Below are 12380 nucleotides of genomic sequence, written 5' to 3'. Positions count from 1 at the left end.
GAGGGAGAGTGGAGGAGGGGCTGCTTTGAGACAGCATGGCCTCTGATGCAAACAGATAGTTTGATGTTATTATAAACGTTCAAAATTCTGTGCAGAACAGAATGCTCTATGCTTTCTTTTGCCTTCTGTTGGCTTCTTTTGGGCTCTCTTAGGAAGCACCCAGGCCTGTGTAGTCACCTCTGGCACTCTCATTCTGCTCCCCAGGGCACAGCTGAGGTCCAAGAGTGTCACCAGGGCTGCAGCTGGTGTGGATGCAGGCCCAAGAGCAGAGGCTGGTGAGGCTTTGAACAAGCCTGCAGGAAGGCTTGGGTAGGTAGGTGAGTAGAACAAAGAGGGCTGCCCTCCTGAATCAGATCTGCAGAAGTGGTAGTAGTGACCTGGATCAAGCAGACAGTAGGGAAGAGAAGGGAAGTGGTAAGTGATGGAGGTGGCTAGAGTGCCTTTGTGTGGCCAGCCTGGGGCCCTTCCCCAGCTGACCAGTGAACCCTTTCTGATTTGTGTCACAATCAGTTGCTATAAAACACTTTTAAAAGTTGTATCTTTGGTATCTCATTCTTCTTTTAATGAGAGGAGAGCAGTAGAATGATGCCTCTTTGCAAGTAATGTCTGTTAGAATCGAAGAATCCTAGAATCTCTGAACCCAGTGATCATCTGGTCAGACCCCTTGTTGTATAGATGGAGATACTGAAGCACAGAGAAGTGAAGAAGGTAAAGTGACTTGGCCAAGACCACATGGCTTGAATCACCTTTGGGAGAGTAATTCCTATGTCTTGTTTTTATCTTTGAGGCTCTTCCTAAGAGGGCTAACCTTGCTCAGGATTTTCTCCATTTATCCCTCATCCCTATTGGATGCTATAACTGGGGGGCATGAGAGATGGCAAAGGTGATGGCTGCAGAGGCACCCCCAGTAGAAGGTGTGCTGGCTCAGGGAGGGACATCCCAGGTGATGCCTTGGCATAGTTCCTTGACTCAGAGTTGAACTGGTTGGTCTTTTTCTCTTTGCTCCCTCCTGTCATGGCTGCACTGCCTCAGCCCCAAGCAGCTATTCACTGGACTAGTATTTACAGCTCATCATCCTCATAGCATTAAGTATAATGCTTACCATATACCAGGCACTGTTCTAGCACTTTATACATATTAAACCCCTTCAGTTATCACAGCACCCTGTAAGTTAGATGCTATTATTATCCGTCTTTTACAGATGGGGAAGCTGAGGCTCAAAGAGGTGATATAACTTGCCTTAATTCGGACAGCTTATAAATGACAGTCAGGATTTGAAACCAGGCAGACTGGCTTCAGAGTGGTAACTTCACTAAGGATGTGATTCTCCCTCACCTCAGCTCAAGGGACAGTGCGACTGCACAGCACCCTCAGGTAAAGAGCACTAAGTACTTCATGCTGGGTGGGAGGGGCACATTTAGGACCCTGGTTGAGGAGGGATGGGCGTTCTGGAATAGTGCCTCCAGTGGGATTTTATTCAACTCAAAAGTCCCTCTGAGTGCTTACTTAGAGCTTACCATAAAAAGGCAGCCATGTGAGGTGGAGGCAAGTTGTTAAAACTATTATACATGCAAGAGGGAAATATATATAATGTGCCCTTTTAATCTGTTTTTTTTGGAAACCAAACAGTTCCTGTTGACTCTGCCCCTGTGTCCAGCCTTAGCACCCAGAGCAATAGCTCTAGAAATAGTATGGGGGAAAGGTGTTAGGGGTAGCTTTCTTTAATGCTTGCATATAGGTTTCCTGCCTTCCTCCCTCGTTTCTTTGATGTCTTTGGTTAACCTCACACAGCTTCTGGGAATTTGGTGGCCTGGTTATTTTGGCAGAACACAGAGTCCCTGGGAGGGCAGAAATAGGCCTGTTAGAAAGGCAGCCCTCTGAGGGCAGAGCCAAGCAGGTCCGTGAGCTGAAGCTAATGGCCTATTCACTTGCAGAAGGCCTGAGGCCTAGTAATGGCCCTGGGCCCAGCTTCTTAGTAGTTGAGACAGCATCAGCTTTCCCCCAGGTCCCACTCTCTCTCAGCAATTCTGTAGGGACATGTTCCCTGCTGGGTTCTCTGGCTCACCAGCTGTGCTGTTTGGGACTCTGAAGAAAATACCTACAAGAGTGTGGTCTAGCCATTGCCCCAAAGTAGCTTGTGGTCTTGACAGAGAGGACAGTATCCTTCCAGACTCTGAGAGTACAGGCTGTTGGAGCCACAGCCCCTGTCCTGAAGGATTTTACAGCTACCAGGAAAGATGAGATGAGACATCAGTAAAAGCAGAAAGTAGGTCTCAGGATGGACAGCATATACAGAGAAGGCTCCTCAGGAGGCTGGCATGGCCATTCCTCAGCGGGCAGCGGCCGTTCAATTGGTGTATGGGAGCAGAAGTGGCAAATGATATCAGAGCTCAGGTGCATGAGGCAGTGAGGGGCAGAAACACTGGGGTCGGGGAGGGGAGTGAGGGTGGTAGGTAGTTGAAGCCAGGTTGGAGAGGACATTGACTCACAGGCTGAGGAGGCCTTTTTCGTTAGAGATCAGTGGTTCTCCCCTTAAGGAACACTGACATTTCCATTGGACCTGCGATGGTACTGTGAAAGTTACACCATACAGGACTTTTCCTGATTTGCAGGAAAAATTTATCAACAGCAGTTTCCCAGTCTTAAGTCTTTCTTGCATACTTCTTTGTAAACCTTTGGTAGCTGCTACCCCTTTTCTTCTTAAGAATGTGAGCAGATTCCAAGGTGACTGGACAGTACCAAGTGGATCTGAAGAAAGCAGCCACTGACCCACCACAGCTTTCGTTTTTGTCTTGGGATATATCAGGGATTTTGTTGAATATTTAAAATACTTTCTGCTAGTTGGTAATTGTTCCTTGTTTGTTAGATATGTCAGTGTATTAAGAGTGTCCCATAAAAACTGTATGACTTCCTGTGCCACCTGAACAAGTCTTAAGAAACACTGCTGGCAACAGGGAGCCATTTACAGTTTTTGAGGAAGGCCTATAACTTGGTGGTATATGCAGGACAGAGGGAGGGAGGAAAAGATGGAAGCCATTAGGGGCTGAATCCTCTGGCTTCAGATGGATTTGGCTGGGGATGGATTCCTGGAGATTGTGAAAATGGGTCCAGTGCTGTCGTCAAGGCTGGCATTGGGCAGGGCTCTTCTTCCCAGGATAGCAGTGGGAGCCCTGCTGCCTCCAGAGCCCGAGCATGTCTGCTGGGCTGGAAGGCTGGAAACCCCAGCCCTAGGTGCACTTTCTGCTCTGTTTCTGAAAGGGAGGGTCAGCTTGATCGCATTTCACGCTGTCTTTCACTAAGGGTTTTTGTTTGAGTTTACATAAAAGTGGACTGAAAAGGCTGGGAAACCCAGAGAATACCATTGATTGTAACAGATGGATTTGGTTAGCTGTTGCTGAGCTAAAGGAGGCTTGACTGATAACCTTGTGAAAAGTCCATGTAGGATGATACACTGCCACAATTTCTTATAGCTCTGGGGTTTTAAAAACATCTTTGTGGGGAGCAAATGAAGAATAGTTGCTGATAATCCTTGGCTTATAAAGCACTTTCATGTATGTCACCCCATCAGTTGGGGAAAGAGTAGAAAACATTCAAGAACTCAGACTCTCAGGAGAGGAGGCAGTTTGCCCCAGGTCACAACACATGTGATAGAACTGGAACACAAACCAGAACTTTGGGCAAATACTACTTATTAAGAACTCCCTGCGTGTTGGGTACATTACATACTCTTCTAATACAACCACCTCTAAAGTCTGTATCATTACGCCTACCTTCTGGATGAAGAAATGAGCAGAGAGGTAATGACCAGAGGCAGTTGGTGAGATGTGGGACCCGAACTGGACTCCAGGTCTGGAAAACTTGGCCTGTCTACTAGACTGTGGCCCTCCCATTCTCTCCAGGACTATATCCTCTGGTTTGCATTGCTTCAAAACAGCAGGCTTGTCATTGGAAGCAAGGAACACCGATGGAATTAGGGATTTTCTATGAAGTAAGCTGGCATTTACTTACGTGGCATCAGGACTGGTGAGAGGGAGGCCCTGGGGTGGCTTTATCTGCGTGACCTTTGCCTTCTTCATCTCCTACAACTAACTGGACATGTGGTTAAAGACAGGGTGAGTGCTTTCTTTTTGTGTGCTCACCTCCAGCTGTGTTTCCTTCCCAGCGTGGGCTATAGTATAGGGGACATTTGGGTCTGGGACCTGGGGACCACTGGGTGGACTGGATTCTCATCCTGTTCCTGTTACTGCCCCAGAGGCACCCTGGTCACCTTCCCTCCTTTCAGGTTTCATTTTCATCATCTGTAAAATGGCGACATGAACTAGATGATCTTTCTAGATAACAAGCTTTAACCTATGAGTGTATTGGTGGGTGTCCTACAAGGTGAGTAGATGGAGACAGTGAATACTGTTTTTGAGGGCTTCTTATGCCCAGGATGCTATGCTGAGCCCTTTACATACATTGTCTCATTTACGTCTTATAACCTTACAAGGTGTAGGTTTGACCTGGGGCAAACTACCTCCTCCCGAGAGTCTGATTTCTTGAATGTTTCCTACTCTTTCCCCCACTGATGGGGTGACATACATGAAAGTGCTTTATAAGCCAAGGATTATCAGCAACTCTTCTTCAGATGAGAAAACAGCTTAAAACACTTGCCCAAGGACTCATGGCTAGTAAATAGTGACCACAGGCCACTCTTCTCCCAACCACATGCCATATCCCGAGTGCCTCAATGGGAGTACAGAGGATGGACCTAATCTAGCCTGACTGGGGTGGGCTGCAGTGCAGGGCAACAAGATATGACGACCTCACCAAGTTGAGAAGGAGCAGCAAAATCAACCAGATGAAGTGCATTCCAGGCAGGCCAGCATGGACAAGGAACAGGAGTACCCAGGAACACGACACACTGAGCTGCTTTCTCTGGAAAATGCAAGGTCTAGACTCCAATGCCTGAGTCCCCTTCTAGCCGGACACTCCTCCATTCTGAACCAGTCTTTGCTCAGGGAAGCAGGGGTCTTCGTACTGCAATCTGGATCCAGTCTGCTCATTGGCCTTTTGTAGTATTTAGCACAGTGCACGTCCCAGAACCCCCTACCCCTTCTTTAATCAATGGAGGCGGAGGTGAGCATAGCTAGTTATGAGGCCTAATTGATGTTGGGGAGGTTCCTAGAGTGCTTGGTGAAGGGTGACCCATAAATCTCAGACACTGAAGAATTCTGCCACATCCATCACAGTGTTTAATGTCCTGATTGATCTCCAGGGTAGTCAATTTCATTTGCTTGTTTCAGGATGAATAGGCAGCCTGCTTCCCTATGCTGCAGCCTGGGGCTCTGCATAAAATTATGCCAGCACTGTGTCCTGATAGCTTGCTATAAATTTTAGCAGCAAATGTTTCATCATTTTCCTTGGATAATTAACTATTCACCAGGAGAGAATACCAAACTTTTCAGCAGTGGAGTCAAAGATATTCAGAATAGTGATGAAGTCCTCACTTAGTTAATGTTAGGGAAATACAAGTTTTTGGCAAGTACTTCAGTAGTACTCCAGTAGTACTGACCAAAGGGAGAGGAAGGAAGATAAGGTGCCTCCTGTCTGGGGGATAACAGTGCTCTCTTACCTCATTCAGAGTGACTACAGGAATGGAACAAATGGGTATGTGCAAGCAGGGATGCACTCAGGAGCGGACAGTGGCTGGACTGGCTGATGGGACTAGGGGCAGGGCTCACTGCCACCCTCTCACACCAGACTATCAGCAGCAGCAAGAGCGTCTCCTGGGCAGCCGACCTCACAAGTGCTGAGTGTGTGCTGGCAGTGAAACACCCCAGGCTTCTCATTAATAAGGATGCTTTCTGTTTGTGTTTCCCCTGAAACATTCTCAAAGGGTTTTCCCTTCTATTACATCATTAGCTATCCCAGCAGCTCTCAGGGTGGGAGAGACAAGATCATTCCTGTTGTACACGGGGGGGAAGCAGGTCTAAGGATTTGCTTGGAGCCTCATAGCAAACCAGAAACAGGGCTGGGCTGAGAATTCAGTCTCTGCCACATCCTGTGCATAGGTCCAGCAGCACCTGAGGTGGGAGGCAGGGGTGGGGGAGTGGGATGAGCAGACCTCTCTCCAGCCCTGAGATGTCCATGGTTTGGCTGTTTCAGCCCCCAGAGTTGTTGGGGGTCCTTGTGAAGCAACTCCGCACAAGTGTTGAGTGGGGCACAGGGTACTGTCAGCTTGTTAGTAAGAGGGATTCCTTGGGCCCAGATAACTTGTCAGCAGCTCCAAGAGTGGGACCCCAACTCTGTCTTCTCTCTTTAGAGGTAACTGAATAGCACCAGGGAGGAATGTGGCGACAGCACCAAGGCGGGAGCCATGCTCTTTCGACTCTGGCTTCCGTCAAGAGCTGTCTCAGAGGGAGAAAGGAGCTCCTGAGTTGAATTTCAGGTGGATACCCACCATGCTAAAGAGAATTCCAGGCCACTAGCCTCTAGCCCCACAGGTTCCCTCCCAACACTCCTGTCTGTGGGACTTGATCTGAAAAGCCACACTTTGGGTTGGGAACCTTGCCCAGGGCTGGCTGGAGAGGGGCCTGTTGTGCCACTCAGGGAAGGCCTTATGGCTGCCCCATCCTGGTTGGGATTTGGGCTGGGACTGCAGACTCTGGTCCAGCTCCCCTGTGGACCAGTCACCAATACTGCTGGCTCTGAGTCCTGATTTCTTATTTTGGCTTTCCTGGTGGCACCTGGTTTGATTCCGGGCAGCTCATCTCACATCTAGCATGGCATATAATCCAGCCAGACCTGGGTTTGAATCCTGCCACTACAGCTCACTAGTTAGCTATGTGCCCTTGGGCAAGCCCCTGAATGAATCCATGGCTGTCGTTTTCTCCTCTGTAAAGCAGGGAAGATAGCGCCCACTTTCCAGGGCTGTGCTAAGGAGGGAAGCCTGTGAAGAGCACCTGTCACAACATGCAATGCAGACGTGGGAGTCATTTTTGTTACCACCGTCTTGTTCTAGTAGGAGACAGTGGCTTTTACCAGACCCTCCCTTCAGGGACAGCCCAATGGCTCCTCTGGGCCACCAAAGTGGGTTCTCTAAAAGGGTGGAGGAGAACAGGGAGCCATTTCCCAGAGCTGCAAACCTCCCAGGGAGTGCTCAGGCTCCATCTCCCCCAGCCCCCAGCTGCCCGCCAGCCATAACTGTAGGATATGGTGCCCAGGGGAGCCATGAAAGGCGAAGCTTTTACGTCCATCTCCTGCACTCCAGGCCCCCAGGCCCTACCCTAGGACTTGCTGTGGGATGGGCTGGAGGAAGGGCTCTTGAGTCTGCAGAAAGGACTGCCATGTTCCTGGCTCTGGCAGCCTTCTCTATGCTCTTGGTGCCAGGCACAGCCATCCTGATGTCTCATGCTCAGACACCACAGACTGGACATGGTGGCATCTCCTCCAACGCTCAGCTCCCCCGAGTCCCATCAGTCAGGTGTCCCCAGCGTCTCCTCCACCACCGCCACCTTCATCCTGCCCGCCCGTGTGCAGCCTTGTTCCCTCTCCTCTGGACACGGGCCCCTCCCTCTGGATGCTTCTCTGCAACTACCAGAAGACTCTGTGGGAGCCCTTCCATAGTGCTTTATCTCTAGGGAGAACATCTGGGTCAGCCTGGCGTCCAAGGCCTCTGGCGAGCAGCCTCACCTGTCCTTTTCCAGGTTGCTCTCATGTGGTCTCTTCCCCCTCCTACCCATGCCATCCTCTTCCTGACACCAAACTTCTTCCTGTTCCCAAACCCTGTTCCTTGCCTAGCTCACTGCTGTTCCTCTGCTTGCACTGTTGTCCCGCTACCCTCCTCCTGACATTCCTTTTTTTTTCCCCTTTAAGTGGTTTAACAACTGACATCAAGTCAGGGAGACAATCAAAATTCCCTGCTCACATTCTCTGGAAGTGGGCCAGCTTTGTAGCTCAGTGTTGAAACTATCCCTAAAGACTGCTCTCCTCTTCAACGACAAACAGAAGAGCTGATCTGGTATACTTACTCTTTTAAAATCACCTTTAAATGTTTCCTCCACTGTGAGGCCTTCAGATGTCCCCAGGCAGGTAAGTAGATTCCTCCGTCTGTGTGTACTGTCTTAACGCTGTGACTGTTGTGGACTCTGGACTTGGGGACCCCCTGTTATCTCTGTCCCCAGCCTCTGTGAGGCAGTTCAAACACAACATGAAGGCTGAACAACAAGTGCTCAGCAGGGTCTCATCTCACAGCAACCTGTAAATACCCCAAGAAATCCGCTTTTAAACATGGAGTTCTGGCCGGGCCCAGTGGCTCATGCCTGTAATCCCAACACTTAGGGAGACTGAAGTGGGCAGATCATTTGAGCCCAGGAGTTCCAGACCAGCCTAGGCAACTTGGCAAGACCCCATTTCTACAAAAAACACAAAATTTAGCCAGGCATGGTGACGTGCGCCTGTAGGCCTAGCTACTTGGGAGGCTGAGATGGGAGGATCATCTGAGCCTGGGAGGTTGAGGATGCATGAGCCAGGATTATGCCACTGCACTGTAGCCTGGGCAACAGAGCAAGACCCTGTCTCAAAAAAAAAAAAAATAGGCTGGGCACGGTGGCTCACGCTTGTAATCCCAGCATTTTGGGAGGCCAAGGCGGACAGATCACCTGAGGTCAGGGGTTCAAGACCAGCCTGGCCAACATGGTGAAACTCCATCTCTACTAAAAATAGAAAAATTAGATGGCCATGGTGGCACTTGCCTATAATCCCAGCTACTTGGGAGGCTGAGGCCGGAGAATCACTTGAACCTGGGAGGTGGAGGTTACAGTGAGCCGAGATCACACCACTGCACTCCAGCCTGGGCAACAGAGTGAGACCTTGTCTCAAAAAAAAAAAAAAAAGTGGAGTGCCTATAAAACAAAAAAACAAACAAACAAAAAAAACAGTGGAGCTCTCTAGAGACCCATTTCCTAGAGGACAAACTGAAGAGAACAGCCACCACTTGCCTAGCATCTTCCCCATGGCATCCCTCCCCATCCTGTGGTTCTTCCCTGGAGTAGGAGTCCTCAGCAGACGTTAGTGCTGGCAGCCGGGCTTGCAGCTCCCCCTGGCATGGGGCCAGGTTCATGTGCCTGTGAGGTAGCAGCACTAGCCCCAGAGCTGGGACGATGGAGCTCTGCAGAAAGCCAGTCACAGCACAGCAAGGTGAGCCTGGAGGAGGAGGGTGGCCATTTCTAGTCCAGTGGGTGGAGATCACCAGTTACCGAGCCCACTGGCTTCTGCCCTACAGCTTACAAACCGAGTAATACCCTCCATTCCATCAAGTGGCAAAAGCCAAGTGACTGCTTTGCTTCCCAAAGCTCTAAACCTGGGAACCCCAGGGCCTGGCATGGTGCCAGCAGATTTGGGCCTGTTGCAGGGCCTGTCATTAGAGTTCAACCTCAGAAAGTTTCTTCAATCTCTCTGAGCCTCAGGTTCTTCAACTGTAAAATGGGGTTAGTGATACCTGCCTCATAGCATCACTGGAAGGGTTAAAGGAGCCCATGTGGGTAGGGACGTTGGCCCAGTGCCCAGTGATGGATGCTATGACAATGCTGCTGGTGATGCCTCAGGACAGCTACTCTTGCCCTTTGCAAAAGTTTCCCTTTGGTAGGTCTTCTAATTACACCCCAAGAGTGACTCAGTTGGATGTTGCCACCTTTAGCACTTTTTTTGACAACTGTTCATCACCCCGTGAATCAGGAGGGTGCTCTTTGCCAGCACGTGGTAGTTTCCTTCCCTTTCTTCCAATTCGGCCATCCTTCCCAAGTGGCTCCATGCCCAGGCCTGTGGGGTTCTAATGGGGCTTAGGCCCGCTCATTGCTCTTGAGGACCACCCTGGGAGGCAGGAAAGGAAGCAGGTGCTGACCAAGCCAGCGGCGTGCTGCACTGTCAGGTGAGTCCAGGGGGGTCATAGGAGCTCCCAAGGACACCCAGCCTAGTGGTGAGGGCAGGCAGGACACATGGTGAGAATAACCCAGACCAAGGTAGAGGGGAGAAAGAACAGGCTAGACAAAGGCATAGGAGGACAGCCAGTGGGGCAAGAAAGCCAGCTCACGAAGGGGCTGAGTCACACTCAACGTTCTCTCAAGGCAGTGGGAGGCCTTTAAAAAATTATGTCTTCTCGCCGGGTGTGGTGGCTCACACCTGTAATCCCAGCACTTTGCGAGGCCGAGGCAGGCGGATCACGAGGTCAGGAGATCGAGACCATCCTGGCTAACACAGTGAAACCCTGTCTCTACTACAAATACAAAAAATTAGCCAGGTGTGGTGGCAGGTGCCTGTAGTCCCAGCTACTCGGGGGGGGGGAGGGGCTGAGGCAGGAGAATGGTGTGAACCCGGGAGGCGGAGCTTGCAGTGAGCCGAGATCGTGCCACTGCATTGCAGCCTGGGCAAGAGCGAGACTCCGCCTCAAGAAATTAAAAAAAAAAAAAAAATTATGTCTTTCTACTCCCCTCCCCCGCCATATAAAAGAAAACATGATGGTCATACACACAAAACCCCTTGGAGGCTTTTAAGCAGGGGCGCTGAGGCTTAGCTGCCTGGGAAGATGCACTGGGAAGGGTGAAACCAGAGGCTGTGCAAAGAGGAGGCGGCTGCAGTCCAGTCCAGCAAGGGGCCTGGGTCTCAGCAAGGCCGTGATGGGGGCCAGGGACAAGCAATTTGGAGGGTGGAATGACCAGGATTCACGACTGCTCACGGGACGAGGAGGAAGTCTGGGATGCCATACGCATCTCTAACTGGATGGATGGTGGCACCCTGGCTGGAAACCACTCTGGACGCTTCACCTGGGTTAGCAACCAAAGGAAAACCTCCACCAACTGGGACTCTCAGTGCAGCTGGTTTTTATTATTAAAGCCAAGGTTGGAAAATGATTGTCCCCCTGCCCCCTAGGACCCTCCCACCCACCTCTAGATTGATCCCTTTATATCCTGTGAAGGTGAAAACTAGATTTGTCTTGAAGAGACTCAGAAACGCTCATGCTGGAATGAGAAAATGAGGACAAATGACATAGGCTCAGATGGTGGTCTCCGTGTGATTGTGTTGGACTCCACTCAGGATTCCTGGGAAAGACGGCTTAGGGGTGGGGCTGGACAGCCCCTGCTCACAGTGCTGTTCCCTAGAGTCCAGGGTGGGCGTCAGGAACGAAGGCAACGGAAGAGGCTGAGCTGGCCCCCCGCACTCTACCCTGCTGAAGCTGGGCCACAGGCTGGTTTTTGTAAAAATGGTTAAAAAGAAAACCCAGCCATGAGCACCACCCTCCCCTGAGCAGGGTGAGAAGAGGCGCCAGCTCTGGGCTTTGAGGTCTGAAGCTTGTGGCCTCCTGGCCTGGCGTCGCCTCCCTGGAGGCAGGCAGCACCCTGAGGGAGGCCAGGTGGGCTCCTAGGCCCCGCATGTGGCCCTTGGCAGCCTCCAGGGTCCCAGGAGAGCTTTGAGATGGCTGTCTCCCCTCCTCCCACCCAGCCCATGGCAGGCTCTAGGCCTCAGGGACCCTGTGCAACTTTTGCTCTTTGGATTCCAAAGATCTGAACTTGTCCTCCAGCACGGGAACAGTGGGCTGGAAGTGGATGACAGGCCTGATCTGAAAGACAGTGAAGCCCTCCTGGTTCTTCTGGTTGAACAGACTTACCCTGTGTTCCAGCTCGGGGCTGGTTTGGGCCGAGCCTGCTGGGCTGGGCCGGGAGAGGGGGGCTGGGTCCAAGGCCCTCTGGGATGGGCAGGGGTCCTCTGACAGGGAGGACAGCAGGTCCTGAACTGTGGCCTCCTCCACCTGCTGCTGGGGTGGCAGCGGCAGGGGAGAGGGGCCCGGTTCAGAGGATGGCTCCTCGCGGGCAGTGCTGCAGTCTGTGGAAGAGCCCAGCGTCTGGCTGCTGTCACTCTGGGCCCGGGTGACCGAGCTGCGGGAGGCACTCTCCGAGGTGGCGCCGGTGCCATTACCGCCAAGCTTGAGGGGCATGTCCAGAGAGAAGAGGTCCGAGGAGATGTCGGGCTGGTGGATGTCTATTGCGGCCGTGGTGACCATGCACACAGCTGCATCTGGGACACCGCTGTCTGCAAGGAAGGAGGGGATCTCGGTCACACTTCAACCTCTGCCACACCTGGGGGCCCTGAAGAGGGCAGGTGTGAGCCGGGCAGTGGGCAGTGAGTGTGGCTAGGCTGTAGAGCACCATGCCTTTGTGGAGGGAGGCCTTGGTAGAACTCCTTCCCAGTTCTCCAACATCACTGCCCTGCTTTGAGGGGGATTATGCCTCCCCATCTTGTTAAACTCAAGTGTAGGCATGTGACATGAGAAGTGACCTCTGGCACTTCTGGGCAGAAGCTTTATGAGCCGGTGCTTTACCCTGGCAAATGTTCTAGAATATATG

The 12380-nt window shown here is 51.4% G+C and overlaps 1 protein-coding gene across 6 annotated transcripts in view; it reads right to left on the bottom strand.

Annotated features, from left to right (window-relative positions):
• Positions 1–10842: 10842 nt before the first annotated feature.
• Positions 10843–12380, bottom strand: part of TMEM266 (transmembrane protein 266) — a 150098-nt gene continuing 148560 nt past the window's right edge. For all 6 annotated transcript variants that reach the window (XM_015453121.4, XM_073996419.1, XM_005560149.5 and 3 more), the window contains one exon: positions 10843–12066. In XM_015453121.4, coding sequence (XP_015308607.1) covers positions 11492–12066 — 575 coding nt within the window. In that variant the 3' untranslated portion in view covers positions 10843–11491. The remainder of the gene's footprint in view (positions 12067–12380) is intronic.

The sequence above is a fragment of the Macaca fascicularis genome, chromosome 7 (assembly GCF_037993035.2).
Source record: "Macaca fascicularis isolate 582-1 chromosome 7, T2T-MFA8v1.1".
Classification (NCBI taxonomy): Eukaryota; Metazoa; Chordata; class Mammalia; order Primates; family Cercopithecidae; genus Macaca; species Macaca fascicularis.
Note: the sequence above shows the minus strand (reverse complement) of the source record. Positions and strands in the feature narration are given on the sequence as shown.